The sequence below is a fragment of the Nanorana parkeri genome, unplaced genomic scaffold (assembly GCF_000935625.1).
Source record: "Nanorana parkeri isolate BGI_ZX_2015 unplaced genomic scaffold, ASM93562v1 scaffold801, whole genome shotgun sequence".
NCBI classification, from domain to species: domain Eukaryota; kingdom Metazoa; phylum Chordata; class Amphibia; order Anura; family Dicroglossidae; genus Nanorana; species Nanorana parkeri.
The window spans coordinates 272,958-299,562 of NW_017307069.1; the positions used below are offsets into that span (position 1 = coordinate 272,958).

At 41.3% G+C, this 26,605-nt stretch overlaps 1 protein-coding gene across 3 annotated transcripts in view; it reads right to left on the reverse strand.

The window, feature by feature from the left end:
* Nucleotides 1-26,605, reverse strand: part of LOC108794004 (muscleblind-like protein 3) — a 138,350-nt gene that overhangs the window by 4,372 nt on the left and 107,373 nt on the right. Inside the window, exons 5-8 of one of the 3 annotated variants that reach the window (XM_018564965.1) lie at nt 24,904-25,140; nt 18,757-18,810; nt 6,188-6,338; nt 1,325-1,419 (exon numbers count right to left, since the gene is read on the reverse strand). In XM_018564965.1, the coding sequence (XP_018420467.1) occupies nt 1,325-1,419; nt 6,188-6,338; nt 18,757-18,810; nt 24,904-25,140 (537 nt within the window). The remainder of the gene's footprint in view (nt 1-1,324; nt 1,420-6,187; nt 6,339-18,756; nt 18,811-24,903; nt 25,141-26,605) is intronic. The other 2 variants (XM_018564966.1, XM_018564967.1) reach the window with 2 other exon arrangements.

Below are 26,605 nucleotides of genomic sequence, written 5' to 3' on the forward strand. Positions count from 1 at the left end.
TATATATATATTTAATGGAAACCTGTAGTGTGGAGTCTTCAATAGCTGACCTTTCCTGCATGCTTGTGCCAGAGCACTTTGTTAAAGTACTAAAACCAGAGACGGTGATGCAGCTACCATTTTCTTGTGGACCACATCTGGTTGTTCCGAATCTAAAATTGAATTACTAATAAGTCTTTGTAGACACAAAAAAGGTCACTATTATAAATGTGTTCTCTGGTATATACCCAGTAACTCCAGATCATTTATACTGGGATTGTAGTTTTCATATTTTTTTCCTTTTCGTTATTTCTTCTTGTTTGTAGAACCAATAGGCTGTAAGCTGTGATGGCGAAATAACATATCTAATTTTTTTCATTGGCATGGTTATATCTGTATATGTAGTTATTATGACTGTTGGTAGCTGTTTTTCATAATTTAATTCTGATACCGTGTTTGTTTTAGGTTTAGTGGTCCATTAATGCTAGCTTCTCTTTCTGTCTTTTCTGGGTTTTTTTTTAGGAATAAGTAACAAGCCTCAATAATCTGGGGACAGGCCACTAAATGGTTACAATGATGTGATGGGGTGATGGGGTGCACTATAATGAACTTGCTCTACCCATCCACAGATATACATAGATATACTGTATGTAGCTTCCTAGTAAGTTGTCCCTTTCTCAGGTGTCTCATTTGCCCGTCAGCTGAGTCAAAGTAACAAGCAGAAGAAGCACCATAGAGACAACTGGTTCAGCTTACGCCTGTGTGAAGAGGCAACTTAACTGAAGAAAGGTCTGGGACTGCTCCGAAAACCTATATAATATGTACTTTGAAACTAACTCAAATTGCACACAATACACAAAATGCCAGTCTTAGCAAATAGACTCCTAATGATAACATGCAAATCTGATATGAATTATGTTATAATGCTTGATATAACGACAAAGTGGAACAGGTTATCTTATTGGTTCTTGATTTTATTCTGCTATACATTTAAATGGGATATGCTTAATGTCTAAATAATAATAACGTAATAATGCCTATATAGTAACATAGAAAAACTAACCTGAAACGAGTTCTGTCTGGTGTGTAATGTTAATGACCCTCCTGACATATCCACACTAGGATAAATGTGGCTTCACAATTATATATGTCCTTTAGTTTAAAAAAATTTAGTGATTCTAATTCTAAGTTCTAATTACTAAGATCAATTAAATCCAGCAATGCAACATAAAAAAAAAAAATCACACTTTGCATGTCACCCATTCTAAAGGTGCATATAACTCTCTATTTTGTACAATATGGCAAGGAAACTACATGTGAAATAAAGCTATTTAAAGGGCCAAACCTGATTGGCTGTAGCTGTTGCAGCGAAGGGCACGCTGGTGGCAGGTGTTGTTGCTGCAGACACAGTGGTGGGCGTAGCACCGTGCATCATTTGTACTTTCAAGAGGGAACCATGGAAGCGACATACAGGAGGGTGGAGGGTTAATGGTAACCATAGCAACACATGGTGGATTGGAGGAGCGTGGTAGGTATCGCAGCAGCAAGCCATGTGACATCACCATGAAGGTTACACCGGGAGCAGCATGCAATCACAGTGCAAAGCAAAGACAGCATTATCAAAAGAAAAGAAAGAAAAACAAAAAAGAGAAAAAAGGGAAAAGCTCATTATAATTAAGGAAACTAAAACATTTCAAAACACAATACAGTTGTAAGCACAGATATGACGTGTGTCATTCCTTACTAGAGCTTTTCAACACAGAAAATGAACAATCCTAATGCAACAGCCTAATGTAGATCAAGCGGTCTTTATAATCTAGTAAACCTGTTGAAAAACTCTAGTCTACTGTAATGAATGTCTAAGGTGATTGTAAATGACATATTCGTACTCTTACCATATGAACTACCTGTCCTTGTTAGGGTCGTCAAACACCCAATGCTACTTTTGCTTCCGGCTCATGTGAAAGGACAATTAGTAGAAAAGGAAGCAATCACATAATCTGTCTCAGAGACCTTGTAGCATGTCGGATCTCTGCAACAGACATTAAGCTCTGTGTTGCTCACTTTGTCCCTTTCATTACAGTTTACTTGAATTCTGCTAGTGTGCAGTCAATGTTAAGATCTTCAGTTCTACCCTTTTTAATGAACAAACGTTGGTTTTTAGGCAAGGTAGAAATGAGTGAAACATATGTATTTATGAGATATTACATTACCTACTATGAAATATTCTGCAGAGCTCTCATCTTCTGGCTTCACAGACAAAGAATAAATGTATAGCCAGTAGGAACCCTAACTTGTATACTGGGCCAGGCCAGAGACTCACGGAGTAGTGACATCAGAGGAAAAGTCTAAAAGCAATGGAACTTATAGCTTCAAAAACTAATCAGCATCCTAATATTTATCATTTAGTTTAATATTGGTATATATTTTGGGTTTTTGTTTAAGGGATTAACATAATAGAACACAACAAAGCATATTAAAGTGTATAGTGCAGTTGATCATTTAGACCCTTGGTTCTCAACTGGTGGGTCGTGACCCCAGGTTCAGTGGGTCGCCGCATGCCTTCTACTTTTGAAGGTGAGAAACTACTCAGCCTCGCCCTACCGCAGCACTGTCAGTTGTTGTGCCAAGCAGCCATTCAAAATATGCTGCCTGGCAGCCAATGCGTCTGAAGCTATGCAGATTCTACAACTACACAATACATACGAACGAGCGCTTGTGTTTCGAAATGGCACTGTTGGGAGCTTCCAACAGAAATGGCAGCCCTGGTGTCTGTGGTCTCAGCAAGACATGCCCTCCCCATGACTCTTGCTGATAATGACTCATGTAAAGCTTGGATGCTTTGACTATGGAGCCTCTCGGGTCCCTCCGAGATGGAATTAGGTACGCTTTATCAGTACAGTACATATGTCTTTACCTGCTTCTTATTTCATATTGTTGGTCCTAACCGGACTTTCTTTGTTCTTAATACTTTCTATTCGTTTTGTAATAATGAAAATACCCTAATAAAAACCTATTGAACATAAAATATGCTGCCTGGTGCCGAGTGTCAGCTTGAGTTGGGATGGGTTTGGAGCTTTAGCCGTAAGGGATCTGCCAGGTGCCTGGACCGGAGTGACATCACATTCTGGCTCCCGCCACCTCTACAGGGCATGCAAGTGAGCTGTACAAGCAATGCACATATGGATGGAGCTCCGTCACAGCACAGCAGCCCACACTGGACCCAAGGCTGAGGATCCACTCCAGTTCTCGTAAGGTAGGTGAGACTGGGTGCATCTAAAAAAAAAAAATGTTTTGAAGTGTGTATTAGAATGTCTGAGTGTGTAAGATTATGTATGTATGTCAGTGTTTTGAAGGCCCGTTCATACTAGTACACTGTGTTAATCGCATAGTACAGTGTCATTAAAGCACTGTACCACACAATCGTACCTACCATGCATTCTGGTGTGGGAGGTGTGTTGTGTTGCCATTTATTAGAATGGCACCTCAAACGCAGCTCCCACCCACAGTTTGTATGTTCGCACTGGAACACGCGGTGCCTAATGTGTGCGTTTCATTGCAGTGTGACTTGGGTCGCAACTTAATGACAGAGGACAAATGGGGGTCCTGAGGTTACACGGGTTGAAAACCACTGATTTAGACTGGTTGCTTTAGGGTACTGCATCTAGCACTAAGCCTTATTAAATGACAATGTTTACTTATTTTACCTTTAAATTTATATCTGTTGGTACCTTTTGTGAATGCAAAAACTGAAATAAAAGAGCTGTGACAGGTATTATTTATCAGGGCTGCAACATGGGAATACAAAAAGCAGCTGACTGCAAAATTCAGCCATGCTCACTACGGATGGGGTGGGAATATGTAGCTCAGAGCTCAAACATTTCAAATTAGTATGATAAGCTAAAACTGTAGCCGCTTTGTGAATATGGATACCATTTTACCACCTGGAGGCCACAAATGAAAATGTAAATTGTGGAAGAACAGACATCTTAAAAGTGGACTCAACTTTCTTGAATTCCCAGAGTCACAAAGCCAACCACAAAACAAATATTCCCAAGGCAGAAAATCGATAGTCTTAAAGTTACTGGCAAAATATCGAGTGCCATGTGGATATTACTATAATCTAAGCAAGGGTTTGAAATAATTTAAAGTGGAACTACAGGAAAAATAAATATATATGATGAAGTCTGTCACTAGCATTATGACACCTAAGTTCTTCTTATCTTTACCTGTTGACCCTGCCAGTACACCTGTTATTTTTCCATTTAATTAACCCCTCAATGATGGAAGGTCAAACAATCCTTAACCATTGACCCTATTTTTGCAACTTTTAATATTTCATGATATTTTTTCTTTAATGAAAGGAAAACTGTCCTACAATAATAAAATAATTGTTAGCTGTTTATTTCTTACCATAACCCACCAGCAAAACCCCCCCCCCAAAAAAAAACAAAACAAATGGTCATAGTCCTGATCTCCATGGTGATACTAAATCTGTGTGTACTCGTAGTAGGGTGCGCATTTTGCTTTATTTATTTATTTAATCCTACCTAAAACACACCAACACTAACACTGTCACTGACCTTCATTCTATCCCTGACACTGCACTAGCCTAGGTCATGCTCTGATCTAGCTATTTTACCTTTATTTATTATTATTATTGACTTTTTCTCTAACGAGTGGAAGCAGATGGAATGTACAACGCATCTCTTTCCACCCATAGAGAAGAAAGACGTAGGGGAGGCGCCTCTTACTGGTGATCACTGCGATTACCTATTACAGTAATGACATGATCAGGAACCGGTCCCAGCGGCTCCCGATCGTTCGTCTGAGACCAGAAGCTGTTGGTGACAGCTCGGTCTCTGTGCTGGGGGGAGTAGTTTTCAATCACCTTTTGGGTGCTGTTAAACGCCCCTCAGGGACATGCAAATAAAGAAAGACTGTTTATATTCACTATTGCATGTCTGAGTGGGGAAGCTGGTTATACCCTAGAGGACCGTGTTGTTTGGCTGGAACCCAGTGTCCTGGGTGAGTGCGGTGTCACAATATCTATATGCACCACGGAAGAAAGCCCATTTCTGTGGTGCCACGTATATCTTTAATGCCGGGGGTAGTGCAGCATTGTTGCCTTATGGATAGAGTAGTCTTAGATGGACTTAGCAGCTACAGCGAAAGGTTTCTTTTGGAAAAAAAGGTTTAAACTATATGAATAAAAGATGATAACTGTAAGGCCCCCCAGCAGGGATAAATGGTTTGTCCCAACCTCTCTAGCTGCTAATTTTGCAGGACATCTCTAGTCTGGAAGAAAAGGAAATGGAAAAACGGATCTATAAAAATTATTAAAACTATGTTACCTGGGGGATTCAGAAATATAAAAGCTATCATGTTAATGCTATTAACAGACTGCATATATGTAATTTTTGCCCACTAATTATAATTATATAGATTTAGGTTAAAAAAGCGGTTTTAACAACCAGCTCACTTTTAGCGGTTCCAGGTACTATTGTTGAGCAGGGGCTGAAACAAGATACTGCTACAGACAACTACTAATAGAAGACCACCAAAGGGTCTGAAAACATCAGCACACCTTCAGTCAGTGCTTGAGAGCTGCTAAGTGCTTTTGATATTGAAGGTAAAAAAAAAACAGCTGCCTATTTAAAAAAAAAAAATCCTGAAAAAAGTTTTGTTTCCAAGTGAATCTCCAGCCAACATTTTTTATAACGTAGGGAAGCTTTAGAAACGTTGTCAGATTTGTATTGCTGATTTACACAATGATAGTGTCAATGCGTTATCATTGAGCAGACTGTCATGTCACTGGGACAGAAAGGAAAGAGAAAGCTCCCCAACAGGGACACAGATATAAAAAAATACCCATTTATATTTTAGTAGGCAAGGGTTAAAACTGTTGTTCTTCGTGTCCCCATTTGAAAGATTTTTTTTTCCATTTTCCTGTGCTGGTGACAGCAGAGAAAGCGTTAGCAACTGATCTGAAGACAACAATCAAAACCTGACAGAAGTTCTAATTCTTGCCCATTGTTCAAAAGGAAAATAGTTTTTTAGCCAAAGTTTCACTCCTAATGCACCAGGATTATTTGCTAAACAGGGTTCTGGCATCATCATTTTCTAATCCCGGTGTCTAGGAGAGCAGATATATGATGAATGACTTACTGTGAGAGGTTACATATGTATTCTTGTACATGTCTCTTACCTGTGGGGATAAATGCAGGTTGCTGTAACTGCATATTTGCTAGAGCCTGTTGGTAGTGGAAAACACTAGGGTTAAACAGCGTGGTGGCCCCATTGCTTTTTTCAAGTGCTGGCCTCTTTGGTAAAGGTTGAAGTGCTCCAGGCTGCAGTGCCTGCGAACGGAGGAAGGAATTACAATAAATTGGACACCAAGGAAGGCCATAGCCTGCTTGTGGAATACAAAGCCTGATATATGTGAAAACATCTGCAATTGTATCAATTGCCAAAGACAGGAAGTAAAATCAACTGATGCTATAATCGCAAGAATTAAAACAAAAATCACAAACATGTCTGAAGAGTATAGAAAAGAAATGGACAAGGTTGAGGGAACATAAGGGGATTTAAACAGAACATTTTTAGATTTAATGGAACCAGTCATTGTGGGCAACAGGATTTTGTCAAAAAATAAAGTAGTGCAGTGAACTGAGTCAGCCTTAATTGACATAAAAACCAATTAGATAAATTCAACTTTGCAGTTAGGCCAGATCTACACTACTGCAGTGCGTCAATGCACATGCATTAATGTACATCATGTTAAGGCAACCTATTCATTTTGAATGGACTGTAAACACACTCCAAAGCTGGTTTTAATGCACCTACACCCCCCACCCCCTTTTTTAAACACCTGGGCATTGTGGTGCACTGGTGAACCTTTCAAACTGAATGGCACTATAATACTCCTTCCACAATCCCTCTACTGTAATTTTCTAGTCATCTTGCTCGCTCATCTAATTTGGTACACAGCAGATCAAGTTGTTTTTAAACAATATCCAAGTGACAAAACTACAGCTTTGTAAGTAAATGTTGATAAGGTGCTAATTGCAATTGACAGCAACACAAAAGGGTTAGAAAAGTAAAAGAAGAAAAAAGATGCAGCAGATCATCATCCAGATCTTCAACATTACAACAAGTTAGTATGCATGCCAAAGACACGCTAATCAAGGCAAACCCCAGCAGCAACATATTAAAAAATGTATATATGATGAACAACAGTAATGACAGTCAAAGTGCTTATTTGCATGGGGACCGCTGAAAACTGTCTGCCAATGCTCATGTATGTGGTTTTAAAGTTTCTTTTAGTGTGAAGTGTGCTAGGAAGCTCAGGGGCCCACAGATTTCCAAAAGCTGTCAGATGTGTTTACACAATACAACCATCCCTGAAGGGTCGATGAACACAAACATATAGTGTAGCTCTGCTTATCCTTCATATTCACAGGAATGTAGAGCATTGGGGATGAGATGGCGGTGCTGGAAAGGGGCTATCAGTCCCAGTGTTCTCAGTGGGGGAAAATAAAGATTAAGACAGATTCCCTAGCTTGCCAAATCGACTGGTACAGTGGCTGGCCAGTGGGGTCCTCCGATGAACATGAAATTGTTGCCTGATCTGGCTGAAATGGCAATTTAATGTTTTTGGTTATATTAGCTTTCTGGTTCTGTGAGATGTGGTCATCTCACCCACAACCCATAGATCGCCTGCTTATTCTACAGTCCATATCAGATAGGGAAACCTGATTGTTTACTTAAAGTGGACCTTGCATCGTAATACACGTCAGTTTCTTGTTAAATTCCCACCCTCTACTCTAATAAAAACTCCACAGGAGTGTCCTCTCGCAAGGTTTGGGATCCTCAGCATTTCTGCCAGAAGGCCCAACATTATCCTCACCTATATATAGGTATAAATATATATATATATTTATTTGTTATTATTTTTCTCCTCTAGTATTTTTCATGTTGACTGTGGTGTTTATTTCATGGAGGAGAGGTTCTAACAAGGAAGTGGACCATGTATTCTGATTACAGAATGAGAAATTATTAAAACCCCTGTCAAGTTATGTTACATTCAAGTAATGTAAAAATTTACATTTCTTATCACATTCTGCCCTAATGACAATAACGGTCTGTTCACAAAGCTGCCGAAGGATCTGGCCGTAGCTTCGGCTGATGCTTCGGCCCCAGGACCCCTTCGGTTCAGGAGAACCGAGGGGGTGCTGTACGGGCTATTCACATTTTCTACTTTTTTCACTCTTTTTCTGTTCTGCTCGGTGCCTCTGAGGGACCGAGCAGAACAGCCGAGCCAAATGCCGCTCGGCGGCATTCGGCTATTCTCTCACTGCTGTTCGGGATCTTGCAGAATAGCCCGAACAGCAGTGTGAAGCCTGCCGGACGTTCAGCTCAGCCGATACAGATGTTGGATCGGCTGAGTCGAACTCCTTCTGCACTTCGAGTCAGCCGAACATGCTGAGCATGTTCGGCTGATCCGAAGCCACACGAAGCAAGCCGATGTACGGCTGATTTCAGCCGATGTACGGCTGAAATCAGCCGTACCAGCCTGAAGTGAATAGCCGAACAGTGTTCGGCACACTTCACTTCTGATCGGTCATTCACTCGGCTGCCCTCGGCAGCTTTGTGAATAGACCCCAATAGTGATCAGGACAGTCAGAGACGATGTCTGGGGTTTCAATACATCCACACACTACCCAAAAGTTTTATAAAAACTTTTGGGTTTAGATACACTTTAAGATCTGTCTGACAAAATGCCTTGCATTTTAATAGTTCTAAGACGTAAAGTTACCATTTTAAAAGCAATCCATAGATATAAGGTCTGGATAAATCCCAGTTGCCAGATAGCCAAAGTGTCTAACATTATGATGCTCTGCCTGTCAGTATCAGTAGCAATACATGTTTCCTGACTCCTTTTAAAATTGCCTGCTGGCTCTAAGATTGGACTCACCATTTACTATATTCTTGAAAAAAAAATGGCTAGCCCTGTATTTAAACTGTTATGTTTGGCGCACACAAATGATATTTTCTTATAGCTATGAAGGGGAAAAATGCAGAATGAATAAAACTGAATGCCAACTGCAGTTAACAAGGGCAATTTGAAACTCGAAATTCAACACAGCAGGAATAAATTAATTGGCATAGATGGTCAAGGCACACGGAAAGTATTTCTGGTAAAGTGAAGGCAATCGGGAATGACAATAGTTGCCCTTGTTCAGGGCTAGATTCTAAAGCTGAGGGGGATGACATTTTGCGTCATATTGCTATCTATTGCCTAGCTCTTCTATGTTCTTCTACATAAACACATTTAATAGAAATATAAAGTAAAAGGCAAGAGTAGGAGGATGATTTCACAGAGAGTGAGATCGGCCTTGAAAAAAGATGGAATCAAAATGTGAAGTATTTTGGTTTTACAGCTGAAATAATTTCTATCAAGACCTTTCTAACAGCAAAGTTAAAATTCTAGGGAAAAAAATACCGTATGTTGTATGTTAATGCCGACACAATGGTCTTAAAAGGTAAGGCTTACTTGTATTTAAAGAATGGTTCACAAATGCCTTGGTGGTCAGGAGAGTTAGCTCATAAATTTAAATATTATGGTAGCTATGGACATGAGATGACATTTGGTTAAACTAGATGTTGCTCTTTCTTGTCTCTCCACAGACATAAATATAAATGCTCAGCCATGCCAAGCTTTCAAGTTTACGCACCTGACAGCAGCATGCTTTGTCCCAGCTGGGTCATGCCTACATATCTGGTCATCAGATCCCACTGACATAATTGCCAACCTTGCAAAATTAAAAGTGACACTAAACTCAGGAGTTAAATCTTAAGCATGCATTTGAATGCCTTAACTATTCACAAAAATTTAGCTTATTTGTGTATTACTTTGCTGCAGCTCCTCTAATCATCTCTGAATTTGTGCTGACACTGTCCTTCCTTCTGGAGGGTGGCTGCTTTCTTTTCCCATAGTCCCCAAGTGTGTTGTAAAGTAGCCACCGTTTCAAGCTCGCTCCTGTGATGGACTGCAATCTCATGTTTAGTATACCAATTTGTAATGCAATTATAGTCCATCATGGGAGCAAGCTTAGAGCAGTGTCTACTTTATAACACACACAGGGACCATGGGGAATAAAAGTAGCCACCCTCCAGAAGGAAGGGCAGTGTCAGCATGAATTCAGAGATGATTTGAGGATCTACAGCTGAGCGATACACAAATAAGATACAGGTATTTTAATGCATCTTTAAGGTTTAACTCCTGAGTTTAGTGTCACATTAACAAGACTTGCAAATTACCTTTTTTTACGTAAGGTGAATAAATTATCACTCAGCTGAGTGGTGCACACATAAGATACATTTTTGTGAACTTGAATGCATTTTTAAGATTTAGTGTCACCTTTAGGAGCACTCTGCAGTGATCAGATTTGTTGCCTGCACATACAACCACCCTATCTTTGAGCACAGTTAGGGAAATGTGTTCTTTAGAGTTCCTTTTTCTTTGTAAGGTGCTTCTGTAGTGTCAATTACTAATCACTTTTTCGTGTGATTATCCGGTTATGTATCCCTTTTCCCTGCAGCGTTCTTCTCCTTTTTCCTACCATAAAGCAGCGTGCATTAACTCTTGCTTTCTGCACTCTAACACATTACTGGGAAGTGCAAACGCCAAAGGAGGGCACTTACAGGCTTATTTAATAAAAAAAGCTCTTATTCTTAAATGGTCACTATTGTGAAAACTGTTGTACTTAGATAAATGTGTAAGAATAATCTCTTGTAATTATTAGTAATACAAATCTACATTTGTTTTTTTTTAAAAATGCCTTAATTTATATTGTTCTCCACAATTGCGCATATATCAAGTTGCCCAGACAGACCCTGCACCCATGACACAAGATTCCCAGAACGCTATGAATTTTCTAAAGAGAGCACAGCAGTTTCCTTTCAGACACTATGGGGTCTATTCACAAAGCTGCCGAAGGATCTGGCCGTAGCTTCGGCCGATCCTTCGGCTAGCTTCAGCCCCAGGACCCCTTCGGTTCAGGAGAACCGAGGGGGTGCTGTACGGGCTATTCACAATAGCCCGTACAGCTCCCGATCACGGCCGAGCAGCTCAGTCGAGCGCTGAGCCGTGCTGAAAGCCGAAGCTGGCCGAGCGGCCGGCCATTGGCCGGCCGACAGCCTGCTTCTGACAGCTGGGCGGAGCCAGCCGTGATCTTACGGCTGGCTCCGGCCACTTTCAGAGAGATCAGCGTCCCTGGTTGCTAACCAGGGACACTGATCTCCAAGCATCTGACTCTCCCTGGCGCCCCGGGAGTCTCCTGCTCCCGGCCGCCAAGGAGAAAAACCCTGCTCTGTCTTTTTTCTTTATTCTGACACGGAGCGATGTCAGAATAGAGAAAAAAAAAAAAAAGAAAAATTCCCATTCAAAAGCATTGGGACATTACTATTGGCTATTTCAATTTCAATAGCCAATAGTAAACTAGCATTGTACCCGCCCTCTTTTGCAGTTCCCCATCAGGTCCATCAGCAGAGGGCGGGTACAATGCTAGTTTACTATTGGCTATTGCAAATTGAAATAGCCAATAGTAAACTCCCAATGCTTTTGAATGGGAATTCGTCTTTTTTTTTCTCTATTCTGACATCGCTCCGTGTCAGAATAAAGAAGAAAAAAAAAGACACAGCGGGGTTTCTCTTCTTGGCGGCCGGGAGCGGGGGGCTCCCAGAGCACCCGGGAGATTTTTAAAAAATGTTTACATTTTTTTTTTTTTACAGCAGCAGAGCCGCCGGACAATAGGAAACTATTGGGCGGAGCTAGCTGTCACTGCTAGCTCCGCACAATCGTTTTCTATTTACTTTTTTCTACTTTTTTCACTCTTTTTCTGTTCTGCTTGGTGCCTCTGAGGGACCGAGCAGAACAGCCGAGCCAAATGCCGCTCGGCGGCATTCGGCTATTCTCACTGCTGTTCGGGATCTTTCAGAATAGCCCGAACAGCAGTGTGAAGCCTGCCGGAGGTTCGGCTCAGCCGATCCAGGTGTTGAAACGGCTGAGTCGAACTACTTCTGCACTTCGGGTCAGCCGAACATGCTCAGCATGTTCGGCTGATCCGAAGCCACACGAAGCAAGCCGATGTAAAGCTGATTTCAGCCGATGTACGGCTGAAATCAGCCGTACCAGCCTGAAGTGAATAGCCGAACAGTGTTCGGCTCACTTCACTTCTGATCGGTCATTCACTCGGCTGCCCTCGGCAGCTTTGTGACTAGACCCCTATGATACAAATCACCCTTATTTACTTGTATGTGTGAACTTAAAGTGTATGTCAAGGCAAAACTTTTTAGTTTAGTTTTGCATGTACTATTGAAGGGTTAAAGGTGCTGTCAGGATTTTCTGCTGTCTGTGTCTTTCCTTCACTTTCCGTCATGCAGACACCCAAGAAAGTGAAAGGAAAACTCTCAGACAGTTGTCACTGGAACATTCCTTTTCTGATGGTAACCCAAAATTTTGTATTTAATCTCACTTTCAGTCCTGGAGAACATGGTCACCAGGACAAACAGAGAGAGTGAATCTACCTAATGGGAATAAAGCAAGCAAAAAAATCAGACAGACATAGTTTCAATCCTTATGTACCCTATCAAAAACTTTAAAAGAAATAAACACTCTCCCACACCGGAAAAAATCTGACTGCACACTGCAGACCACAGTGGAGAAAACTTTATTGCAGGTTACAGAGCTCTGTTCAGTCCCACTTTAGGTCCGCCCCCTGACACGTTTCACCCAATCAAGGGCTTATATATATACAGCATATACCACCAAGTACAATGACAATGTTTTGTTTTCATGTCTCACATGAAAACTCCCTGCATATATCATCAACCAGGCCACACCTAAAACCAACCGTTTAATGTTTAAAACATTTCTTTTAAAAACAAATATAATCCTAAGATCCCTTGAATATGCATGATTATGCTTTCTCATATTTAGTTTTAATTATTATTTTTTTTTTAGTTCTGTTCTTAATTAAAATCTAAATTGCAGAATTTTCGAGAGGAAGGGAGAAAAGAAGGGGGAACAGGAGAAAAGAAGGGGGAACAGGAGAAAAGGGGCAAGGAAGAAGGTGGTGGCAGAGGGGAAGAAAATTAATAGGTAGGAAAAGGGTGAGGGGAAAGGGCGGAAAAGAAAAAAGGGGAAGGGAGAGGGAAAGAAGTGGGAGAAAGGATTTAAAAGGGGGAAACATGGAAAGAAAGTGGAGATTACTCCCCTGGGTAACATCCTATTTAAGGTTTATTCCTTTGGGAATATGTGTATCTAATTTAAATATCCAGAATACATTTCTCAGTTTAAAAAAACAGTAAGTGATACTGCTATAGCCCAAACAGTGGGAGCCGTACAAAACCAGCAATAATACCATACCAATGATTCCTAAATCTAAAGGCTGGTGAACTGTTTTAGTTATATTTTCAAAAATGTTGAATAGGAAATCACCAGCACTCACAGTGTGAATTCTCGTTCCCTTTATTAAAATCACTTCAACTACGTCAGATACGCCAACGTTCTGGGGCCACGCAGGCTCCCTTCTTCAGGGCGACATAGTGCCACTGACAACTACTTCAAAGTTGCAGTGTTGTATGGAGTGCAGGGGACCTACCATAACATTTTCAAAAGGACATGGTTAATCCATCAGGCCAAAGACAAACAAATTGCCTTTGTCCACTGTTCAGCTATCAAGAAACACTACCCTCTGAAATATCTCTGATGGTATGGGGAAAAGGTGATGAGTCTGATGAAGTGACTCAAGGAAGGAACATAAAGCAGCCAAAGTACTTGGCCCTGAAGGGTCAAAATAGGTGACACCCTATGCTGACTGATTCAAGTGGTGACAGCATGCGATTCTAACAGAAATCCAGTGCCAGGCTGATGAGAACCAGATTCATATCCTCCAGTGAAACCATCAGCTAATGAGCAACAACTGTTACATGCTAGGAAACTTCCAGTTGAACAAAAACAGAATCTATTGAACATCTTTTAAATCTGGAAAAGGCTGTTAGAAACCCTACTTATGCAGAACTACACACTCCTATCGTTTGCAGCCAAGGGAGGTGCCATCAAGTTCTGCTTTAAGACAATGACTCCACACTATCTACTTTCCAGTTGATGATCTCAAGTCTGCTACTGATACAAGTGCCTAAAAAACATTATCACATGACCATTACAGTGCTTGTAATCCTCCTGGCAAGCGACCCAGCTGTCTCACACAGGCATCATACAAAGCTGGACTGGTTATAGGAAAGCTTAAGGTCTTTATAAATGTTTTTTAGATGACTGAAAATGTAAAACCTGGAGGGAATGTAACAATCTTTTTTGATACTGTGCTTTTACTGTTGAGGTCATGCACCTTGTCTGTGGCTTTTACTGCCTCTCTCTGTTCCCTTCTTGGTTGACTGTCCATTTACACTCCACTTCCCTTGTGGTTTTCATGCTTCCTGGTATATAACTGTGTTTTTTGCTGTTTAATTCTCCCTTTACTGTTCTGTTCAAAAATTTGTGGCATTGTTTTAGATGGCTGAAGAAGACCAGCTGAAACACTTGGGGGCAAATTTATAAAAAGGGGAAAACTTAGTTCAGCCATCGTTTACTGTTCATTAGCAACTTGTCAGACTGTTCGAGGTAATTATAAACCACGTGCTCCAGATCGGGCTGCCACTGCCACAGATCTTGATTTCCTGTTCTTCTTTTGGTAATCCAGTTCCCAGTAGCATTCATGATATAAACATTACAATAAATGTTACAGCTAATGCACTCAATCCACTTTTTCATAGTCACCGCTGTAAAGCTGCCCATACACCTTACAACCATCGCACGACTTTCGTTGTGCGATGGTTGTAAGGTCATTATTAGATTGTAAGCCCTCATGGGCAGGGCCCTCATTAAACATCTTGTCTCGATTTGCATTGTGATTGTAATGTCTTCCTTATATTGTAAAGCGCTGCGCAAACTGTAGGCACTATATAAATCCTGTATAATAATAATTAAAATCTTGCACGACCTGCCCATCTTGGACAGGCAGATTGTATTTGCGATCATCGCAAGCCCTCCCCACTGAGGGGAGGGCTTGCCAATGATTGCAATTCTGTGCGGGCAGTGTGCACTTGCGCACACCGGCCCGTGCGACTTTCCTCTTCCGAGCATGCTACCAACCCGCTGAAAATCGTACGATTTTCGGCGGGTTTTCCAGCGTGCTAGGAAGACGAAAGTAGATGCGGTCCTACGATAATCAGCAGGTGTACAGTAGATGCGTACAGTAGATGCGGTCCTACGATAATCAGCAGGTGTATGGGCACCTTAGGGAGGTGAATCATTCATCTCACAGATGATTCACCTGCTGCTTCCTATGTAAGACCCACTAAAATGCTGCCATTTGCATGCATTCACTGCACTTTGGCCACACTGAAAATGAAGACTGCAGATGAAGCTAGGCAGCTGGATTTGCTTAGATTGGCCTGTTAATATTCCCGTAGTATCCACATCAATGGACTCCAAAAACTATGTCCTTGTTGATTTTGTTTTCACTAGAGATGTTGAATATTGAAAATAGGAATTGGCACAAGGATGTAAAAGGAGAAAATGGGACAACACAGTGAGTTGGCAAGAGATCAATAACCAATAACATGCACAAAGACAGACAAAGCGAGAAGATAGACCAGCATATGCAGCAAAAGAAGAGGACTGAGGTCAGAAAGCTATAATATTACAAGAGCCTTGACTAAACTGGAGACTAATAGGGTTATTCAGAAAAGGGTGAAGAGTTTTAGAGCAGGAGAAGCAAACAATCTAGGCCAAAATAGCAGATTTGGAAAAATTCTCAATTTCAGCTCACTTTCTAAATCAGCCATTTTGACCTAGATTGTTCACTTCTCCTGCCTTGCACATACTCTTCACCCTTTTGTGAATAACTCTGTAAGTTTAGTTTTTATACTTAGTTTCCAAACACTACTTCAGTAAGCATTTACACGGCATTTAAAAACACTGCCCAGCTTTCATACTTAGAATGTGCTCTGTAAGTGGCATTATCTTCAACCTATTAGAAATTGACAGTTTTGTTGTGTAAAGGTTTTTTCTGTTAATTTCTGGAGCTGCTCTGACAAAAGCTCAAGAATAGAGACCCATAAAATGTGATAGCCTAAAGTATTGACCATTATCCCATTAAGATCTAGTCTAACAAGGTCTACCAAGATGTCAACAGTTAGAGCATCCTTTTGGTTACGTAATACAGAGGCAATGCCCCCAAAGCGAGGCTATTATTAACACAGTAATGGGTTCTATTTGCCTGTACAGTTTTATGTGGATCTCTTTCAGAGCAACTACAAACAAACATAAATTCCACTAGTTTATGTCCCTATATACAGTATATCTGCATTTATGCCCACACATGACATTATCCTGTGGCCCACAAACAGACCCATTAAGCATTTTTACACTAATGTACTAAACATGTAAAAGTCACACAGAGGGCATTTAAACTTTATCCTGGGATTCTTTGGTTTACAGTCCGCACCTTTTACCAGCTAAGTGCATTCCACAACACTTCAGAAAATACCCACTTGTGTCCACTTTGTACATGAACAGCACACAGCTATGAAGGATAAATGAGTTATGTTTGGAATACAACGGGATGCACTTCAAAAGGAGGAGAATTAGTTGTTGGCAGGAGTTAAAGCAACACAAAACTAAAACCATTACAGGGGTGAAAATCTGGTTTGCAGCTCAATGATTTAAAACAGATTGTGTGCGTGTTTATTGCAACTTTAATTACGGTGCACATGTAGCCATGTAAGACATTAAATATGTATATTATGGAGACACAAAGGACTGCAGTAGACCTTAAAGCCCAATTTTCAGTGAAAACATTTTTTTTTCATTTTGAATAGAGTGGGGGATTGGAACTTCTGTTCTGTTCACAAGAAATGAGGAGACAGCAATAAACACCTGACTAAGGTTGTATCACTTCCCCACTTTACTATTAAAAGATTGTCGTTTCTGTCTGTGTCGCCATTGCAGAGATTTAACATAATTTTCTGTCTTTCTGTTCCTGAGTCTCTGAGACAGGAAGTGAGGAGAAATTTCTCCAACAGGGACACGGACAGCAATAAAAACCTGGTAAAGTGGAAAATAGTTGCAACCTTTTCCAACTTGGTATTACAGCCTGTCCTTATTGAGGACATTCTCCTCACTTCCTGTGTGGTCACCTAACTAAACTAAAACACTATGAAGGTTATTCACTAAGCTGTCAGTGGCAGCCGAATGAATAACTGAGCCAAAGTGAAGGCAACCGAAGCCTCCACGGCTATTCACAGCAGCTATTTTTAGCTGTACATCGGCAGCATTTAGCCGGCTTCTCTTCCCTTCGGTTCAGCTGAACAGCCTCAGAACGTCCAGCTGAACCGAAGGGAAGAATTTGTTTGCCTCAGCCGATGCAACATCTGCATTGGCTAAGGTGAACGTTCGGCACTTCATTCTCTGCTGTTGACCCATATTCTCATAGGGGCCGAACAGCAGAGAGTGAATAGCCAGTCATTCTATTTGCTAATGTAACTAATGTAAACAGATTGGCACTCAGCCCATTTATTTACTTGCCATTTCAGGACAGTGAGCTGTCATTGCATGAAAACAAATGGGCAGAGCGAGTTGTGATGTCACGACTAGCTCTGCCCATCTGTTTACATTAGTGAGCAGAGCTGTCAAATCTGTTATTTAGCAGTGCCAGTTTGTCAGGAGAGGACGGGTACATGGGTGCCGGTACTTTTTTTGTGGGGAAGAGGCCTTTGTTTCAAAAAAACTTTCCTGCTCTGCCAGGCCAGTGCTCTGATTAAGGGTCTGGTTGGGAATTTTAGGGGGGGGGCCCACCTTTTTTCTTTGTTTTTTGGGCATTGGTGTCCTTTAAAATTCCTACCAGACCTAAAGCGTTTAGTATGAATTGGGAGGGCTGTTTTTTAAAAAATTATTATTATATTTTTTACTTTGCAGGGACTGGTTCGGCTTCGGTGGACCAGTCTCCCTGCTTTGGCTGCGTCTTCGGCTGTGCCGAGCCAAAGCATAAGTGTTCGGTTCGACTGTGTGCTTCGGCTGCCTTTGGCTGCTGTACGGGCTATTGTGAATAGCTCGTACACCAGCCCTTCGGTTTGGCGGAACTGAAGGGTTCCTGCAGCCAAAGTGAGCTAAAGGATTAGCCAAACATTCGGCTACATCCTTTGGCTCTAGTGAATAACCCCCTAGGGCCTGGTGGATGTTCAGGGGTCCCAGCTACAACCTCAATACTCCTGCAATAAACCAGGGGGGTAGCCCAATTGGTCAAAGCTTTGCAACCGCCTGTCACATCACAAGAGAGGATGGACTTGTAGGCTGTTGATGTCTGAGGGAGCCATGCCAGAAAAGACAATGCAAATGGCATGGCTTCTCTCTGCTTAGCCCTCGTTCACACCTGAACGTTTTGTAGCGCGTTCTACGCTCGACGAACGTTCTACAAAGCGCTCAAAAATATAAATCCCATTGTAGTCAATGGTCTTGTTCCCACCTTGGCGTATTTCCGGCCGTCCCTAACGCGCTACAAAACGGCATTTCCACAACAAAAACATTGGCTGCAAACCAGGAGACATCAGTGAATGTATGAGAACAGATATTCATGTATGCAATTTGTGAGTAGGAATCCATGCACTTGTCAATGGTTACATGCAAAGCAAGAAGGTCAAAGGTCCAAGTACCAGGTCAAGGGTGGCCTTGCGGGGTCGCTTCAATGATGTAACAGCTGGCTGAGTCTTAATTAGCAGGCAGGGAGCACATGATGGCAATGGGCCAATAGTGATCAAGCACAACAACAAAAACAGCAAGCAGAGGTGCGTCATAAGAAGAGCGACATTGTGGACAGGTGAAAAAAAGAAAAAAAGAATGCATTATACAATGTATTAAAAACTAAGCATGCGTTGAATGGTGACTATTGTTAATGCAATATATTAAAACAAAACAAGCTTTATTTTATATAAAAAAGCAGCAACCAATGACATTATTTTTCTTGTCTTACTTAACTCCTAAGACAGCAGTGAATGGGGTAATTATGCGTGAATTGAGTAATCTTATACTTTTAATTTTAAATCAATTAATACAAGGAATGGAAGGAATACAGCTGACCATTCTATAACCCCTTGTGAAAATCGTTATCTTTAATAAATGTGACACCCCGTAGTCAATAGGTTGTAATAGTGGTTGAATATGACTTGAGTAAATAATGGTTGCTGCTTTAGAATGTGCAAAAATCTATTTATATTGATGCATAACAACTAAAAGCATTTAAACTGCTGAGGGTTATATTTCATGTGAATGGATGGAATACACACAATGCATGTTACATATGTATCTTAATTCTACATATTTTTTTATACCATACCCAAACAAGATCAAAGTTCATGATATACTTATCTTTACTTATCATATATAATCAAAACATTCAAATAAATCCTATACATTACATCGATTACTGCCATCCTGACAAGCCCTGGACTTACTTAACTGACTAAAAGGAGAACTGCAAGGAGGACAGCACAACTAACTATAACTTCGTGTCATGCTAAAGCTCAACTAGGCAGATATAAAAGACAGACTATTGCAGTTATGTATTTATTAATACATAATTATAGTTACTATTTATTTAATTCAAGCAGTGTAAGTACATAAATATGACCTGGTATTAGATTTGTAGAGCAGCACTCAGATTTAGAGTTGGAGAACCAATCAGTTGTGCTGCAGTGCTCATGAGAAAACAGGGGACAAGCTGATAGGAGGGAGCAGAGTGTGAGAGTGATGATCTCTTCAGTCTGCTGCTTCTTCTTTCTCACAAGTTAGAGAAAAGACATGGCCTGTAAGTCCTGCTGAACTGCAGCAAAGAAAAATCAGATCTCCCACCCTGCCGGAGAGGTTTGTGCTTTGTGGCAGAGTTGCATACATTTCAGAACTGGAAGGACAGGAATACAAATTCTTTGACAGCTAGAACAGTTCCCTTATGTGTATTACATCTGTGTATTCAGCTGTTTGCCTGGAGTTTAGCTTTATGTTATGACCATTGGGTTTTCTGTAAGATCCACATAAGTACTTGCACTGAAATTTAGAAACCATGCACCTGCATTGATTTGTACTGGTTGTATAAGGATGTGTTCACTGTTTAATCACACTGCAAGCAAAGATTGGCAATGTTCACTAAGCACACAGAGTCAGTGGGGTTGATTTACTGCCAAATAGGCTGGACACTGTTCAGCCGGGAGCCGCTATCTAATAGCGGGAGACTCCTAGAGCGTCCGGGAGAGTTGGGATGTCTGCATTTGCCTTTAGTAAATCAGCCCCTCTGGGCTGCTGACAGGCTGATGAGGACATTGTAGACCAACATTTGTGTGCAGCAGAGAATCTTACTTTTCTTTTTGCCTTAAGTTGCCCTTTAAGATGCATCCATTAGTCAGTAAAGCATCAGTAACAATTAAGACCTCATTCACGTGTGCTCGGAAATTAACTAATGATGAATGCCCATTAACGCGCCTATGGCTTCAAGACACGTTTAGGTATGTCTTTGACACGTTAATACATGTATGTCAAATGCCCTCTTTTTTGTTTGTCTTGAACTTTTTAAAAGGGGAAGTGATGTAGAGGAACTGGCTAGTACTGGTACTGGCTGTACAAACACTGCTTCTGACTGGTGCTAGGAATTTGGACCACATATGGATCAAACTGGACTAAACGTGGTCTGAACCTAAGCTCCTCTGCACAAGGAAATGCCATGGGCACTCTTCCACCCAATCAACTGCAGGCAGAGCATTTGCCTTGTATAGTATAGTATAGTATAGTATAGTATAGTATAGTCTTATATAACCTTATATAGTCACACATTCATTTACCAAATATAGGTATGTGGGCTTATAAGGTCAATTACATCACTGTACACCACCCCTTTGCTTAAGTTAAGCTGCAGATGGGACTTCCCTGCCTGCAGCTGATTGGGCAGCACAGATGGAGCTTCCTTCGGTGTTTAGGAGGAGCTCCTTCCGGGTTAGGTCGAAACCTGGGTTCATCCCTAGCTGGCACTGGATGGTGCTGGGACAGTACAAAACAGAAAGGAAGTGGCTACTGGAGTTGCTCTATGCTCTCCTCTATCATTTTCAGTGGTTTCTAAGACATTAGGAACCTCCACTGCTTTTCCCCTTGTGGACTCTTCAGAAACACTGGTCAAACGCAGCGTAACTGCTATAGGTGCGTTAAGATACGTTACCATTCACATGAATGGAGGTGGTTGCCAAGCAGCGGAGCCTCCTGCACACAACATGCTGTATAATTTTTGCTGCACTTCAAAATGATGTGTGTACTGCACTGTCTGCTGACCATTAAACAATCTCTCAGTTGCATTGGTAGGCGATTGGGGAGCTTTAAAAACACGGGTCCACCTCTTTGCTCTGCCGCATGTGTGAATGAGGCCTACCACATTTGTTCATTATTTAAACCAACTGTATCTGAGATTAAATATATGCACCCAGGTGGCAGTAAAAACAGCCACACTCAGATAAAGCTATTCACACCAATACTAGTGAGTATGACGCCTTCCATTGCCTAGAGTAAGAAGAAATTGCAGTCTAACATTGCCATAGACAGCTTGACAAGTCTAAGGTTTCACTCACACCACTGTATGGGACACATATCAAAGGGAACATGTCACAAATCTAAACACCTGTCTCAACTTCCAGAGCAGTTAAGCTGGGCCTAATAATTTCACAGCATAGGATATCACTACTTCAGAGCTGGTGTGTGGCCTGCAAGTTCGAGATTTGCAGCTTACAGCAGGAGCTACTAAGATAGAAATTTAGCTTTAAAGTTTTTTTTCTGTCTGCGTCCTGTTGTAGAGATTTCCCTTCTTTATCTGTCCAGGATACTTAACAGGACATGAGGAAATTTTAGATAGTTGTCATTGAAACAGATGTCCTCATTTAAGGATTTCTCCTGCTCCAGCGCAAAGGGTAAACAATTGTTTTTTCCCGTCATTTTTCTCTTCCAACGATAATGATGGCAAGGACAAATCGGCAGGATCAATCACCCCCAGCAATAAAAACCTGGTTCTCACTCTATTTGAAATGAAAAAAAAAAAAGACAACAAAATGTGTCTATGGACCCACTTTAAAGCTAAATTCACACTTTTTGTTAAATTAATGGGAACAGCTCAAAATGAATGTCAACATGCGTTTTATTGTGAGGTAAGACACATGTCAAGGTGTGACACGACACACGTCAACACGTATAATGGCTCACTGATGTCAGCAGGTGTCCTGTGTATTAAAAGCTCAGGTCACAAAACCCAAACTTTAAAACATGAGGGCCAATGTGAATTTAAAAAAAAACAGCTATAAACTGTTTGCTATGGAATGGATTGTGGGCACTGCACAAATTCCATCTGCTTATGTACTTTCAATCCTCTAATGATTCTAATAACTTAGCGATTTGTTTAGCATACAGAATCTTGGCAATAAAACAAAAAGTGTGCCCATGTCACTAAGTGCACTTGCCATGTAACAATAATCTACCCCAGGGGACTGCAATCTGCTGGCTAGTCCCAATACACTACCTTACTATAAATGTTAAGAGCAAAATGTCCTTACTTGTTCTTTGGATGTTGTCATATCCTGTAAGACCATAGGTTCTACAGGCAAGAACATCAATGAACACTAAATGTAATAAATACCTGCATACCTACAATTTTTTTTTCACTTTCACCTTTTTTACACCCTAGTAATCCTTGTTCAGTACTTTAAGTTTAGAAATGATAGGACAGAGACCCTGATTCATCAAGGTACAGTACCATAAAAGCATGCTAAAAAGCGCTTTAAAGGCTAGTTCCACCTTTGTGACTGCAAGTCCCTTCTGTCATTACAGCACAGAGACTCGTAGGTATCAATAGAGAACAAGGGTGCTGACTTCACAGCACTAGTCTATTGATTGCTTCCTCCATAACCGAAGGTCAGACCTGGGTCTGGAGGAAGAGTCTACAGGAGAGTCTGTGGTCCACAGTTGCAATGCCTTGCAAACTCCAATGCAAATAATTTATAAATGCTCATGTTTTCTTTCATCAACGTGGGTGCGCTTATTAACTTTTTGCAAAAAGTAGATAAGCCTTTAAAGCATTAGCATTATTACAACATGCCTTAAGGTATAGAGATGAATTAGGGCCAACGAGTAGGTTGCTGATAGGTCAGTTTACAGTGCAGTAAACACAATCCAGTTAATATAAATAGGTCTAGTGGTGAGAATTTGGCAGGGGCCCCGATTCTGTTGGCCTACTTATCAAATTTAAAAGTATGTTAAAGGTAGGTCAGCAGGCTCCCACTGACATCAATGAAGTAGTGTAGATTACAGTACAGAGACTTTCTTCATTTGCAGCAGGTCCTATTGAGGTGTGTTTGGATTGCAGGAAAAGCAGGTGAAATTCAGCCTTTTCTTTTCAAATGCTGCATTTTGCATGGAAATGGCTGTTTGAGATGAACACCCATCGACTCATAATGTACACAACGCAGTTCAGAAATATGTGCAAACATAGAGTTCAAGTATACTAAAGAACTCTACCACTTTTGCTTTCCCAATTGTGGGTGAAATAGCCCTCCACTATTCAGCTGAGCTTCCATTGTCACCAGGTTAGCCTGGTTCTCCATACTCTATATTCCTGTGGAGACCACACTAGAGGATGCAGAACACAGAAAATGTCAACAGGTGACGCTGGCAAGTCAGCTAAAATGCAGAGATCAGCAATCATATGTGAAGTGGGTGGCTGGTGGATGTCTCTCAGCTCAGGTTTATTGTGTACTGAACATGATTATCATAAAGATAAACTGACTGCAGTTTTTTTAGGTGACCACTGCATGGCAAGCAACGCCTACACTGTGATCACCTGCATAAATACTAATAATAACATTCCATGTACACAAATTAAAAGTACATCTAAAACCAAACCTTTTTTCATTATGGATGTAGTAAAAAGTTACATTTTGGCTGTAGGTGCACTTTAAAAGACTAGTTAGCCTAAAATAAAACTTATTTTACCTATAAGAATTGATACCATTAACACATTTGTAAAAGTATCCATCTGTTTGGTAGCAGGAATAGTAGCAATGGTTGCTAGTAGTGTTGGGCCTGAGCTTGGAGTGAACCAACTCGCCCAAGCCCATACAAAACTGTGATTGCCACCCCCTCCTCCCATCCTAATCAGGGGGTTGCTCCTGTTGCAGCTGTCGCCACTGACCTTGCTGAGAGGGAGGAGCAGCAGCCGGAGTTTTGAGCAAGCTTGGGCAAACTCTGGTGAACTGGGGTTTTGTGTTTTAATTTACCAGTTTGACCATAATTCTACCTTAAAGATGGCTGGAGGCATTTATAAAACCCATACAGGCTGAAAATTAGGCAATTTCTGTTCTTTACAAAAATACACAAATTTGCTAGTTAGACAACAGTGAAAAATATCCAACTATGTTTCAAAAAATGACCACATTAGATGAAAATATAGAGAACAGAAAAGACTTTGTTTTTAGTGTGCAAAAACCATATGTATGCCCCCCTATAGATTTAAAAGGGGAGCAGTTTCTAAAAAGTGAAGTGAAAGTTCTCCATTGCTAGAGCAATCAGATCCCGGGAGTCACTTAGGAGATCCTGAGTGTTTAAAGCAATGCAGAAGCTTCTGGGCCCTCCACTTTTGATGAACCTGCCTCAGTGGTTCTTGCGTAAGCAATTTCAGGAATGAGAAGCAGTGTAATATCTGTGGGCCCTGCAAAGGGTTAAGTAAATTATAATTAGCCCCCAGACAGCAAGACTCCAGAGAAAGAGATAAGGCAAGCCCTTACCATGGCAGCTGCGGCTGTTTGGTTCACCTGGTGCTGAGCTGCCTTTATTTTGGCTTGCAGGTGTGCAGGGGGGTGAAAGTACTTGCATTTCTCCCTAGAGCATCTGCCTTTGATGTAATCCATGCAAACTGTTACAGTGTTCTCGTTGGTGTCGATCATGGCAATATCTATTGGGTGCGCATAGCGGCAGTCATTTTCACCTCGGGTGCAGTTCCCCCGCTGAAATTCTCTGCAAACCTGCACAGGAGGAAAAAAAAAGAAATTAAATGATAACATGAAATCTGCATTTTGTTCCACAAAGTACATTTGACAGATCACAATCATTGTTACAGTTAAACATGTAGATATTAAGGTAACAGGATCTCCACTACTACCAAGTTATTTTTAGCCTTTTAAAACGGAATGTCAGGCAGCAATACATACACTATATTACCAAAAGTATTGGGACACCTGCCTTTACACACACATGAACTTTAATGGCACCCCAGTCTTAGTCCGTAGGGTTCAATATTGAGTTGGCCCGCCATTTGCAGCTATAACAGCTTCAACTCTTTTAGGAAGGCTGTCCACAAGGTTTAGGAGTGTGTCTATGGAAATGTTTGACCATTCTTCCAGAAGCGCATTTGTGAGGTCAGGTACTGATGTTGGACGAGAAGGCCTGGCTCGCAGTCTTCGCTCTAATTCATCCCAAAGGTGTTCTATCGGATTGAGGTCAGGACTCTGTGCAGGCCAGTCATGTTCCTTCACCCCAAACTCGCTCATCCATGTCTTTATGGACCTTGCTGTGGAACAGGTAGGGACCACCCCCAAACTGTTCCCACAAAGTTGAAAGCATGAAATTGTCCAAAATATCTTGGTATGCTGATACCTTAAGAGTTCCCTTCACTGGAATTAAGGGGCCAAGCCCAACCCCTGAAAAACAACCCTACACCATAATCCCCCCTCCACCAAACTTTACACATGCACACAATGCAGTCAGGCAAGTAACGTTCTCCTGGCAACCGCCAAACCCAGACACGTCCATCAGATTACCAGACAGAGAAGCGCAATTCGTCACTCCAGAGAATACGTCTCCACTTCTCTAGAGTCCAGTGGCGGCGTGCTTTACACCACGGCACCCGACGCTTTGCATTGCACTTGGTGATGTAAGGCATGGATGCAGCTGCTCAGTCATGGAAACCCATTCCATGAAGCTCTCTGTGCACTGTTGTTGTGCCAATCTGAAGGCCACACGAAGTTTGAAGGTCTGTAGCTATTGACTCTGCAGACAGTTGGCGACTTTTGTGCACTTCAGCATATGCTGACCCCGCTCTGTCATTTTACGTGGCCTACCACTTAGTGGCTGAGTTGCTGTTGTTCCCAGTTGCTTCCACTTTAAGGTCGCGTTCCTCTGCTCTAGAGGCTGTGTGCCTCTTCCTGTGGTCTATTTCTGTCTGTGCCCCTTATTATTTTTCATCATACACAATGGAGGGGAATTTATCATAGCAATTGCGACTTGCATATAGTCACATATATATATGTGGGATATATTTCCGCCAGACTTATGTTGCTAGTGTAATGTTGTTCATAAATGAGGTTAAATCGACTGCAGGAAAGAAGACTCGCAACTCCAGGCAAAAAGCTTAACTGTCGCTTTTTGAAGAAGTGGTCATGGGGACTTCTTAAGTACCAATTGTTTTGTTGATGCTCCAGTTTCAGACAG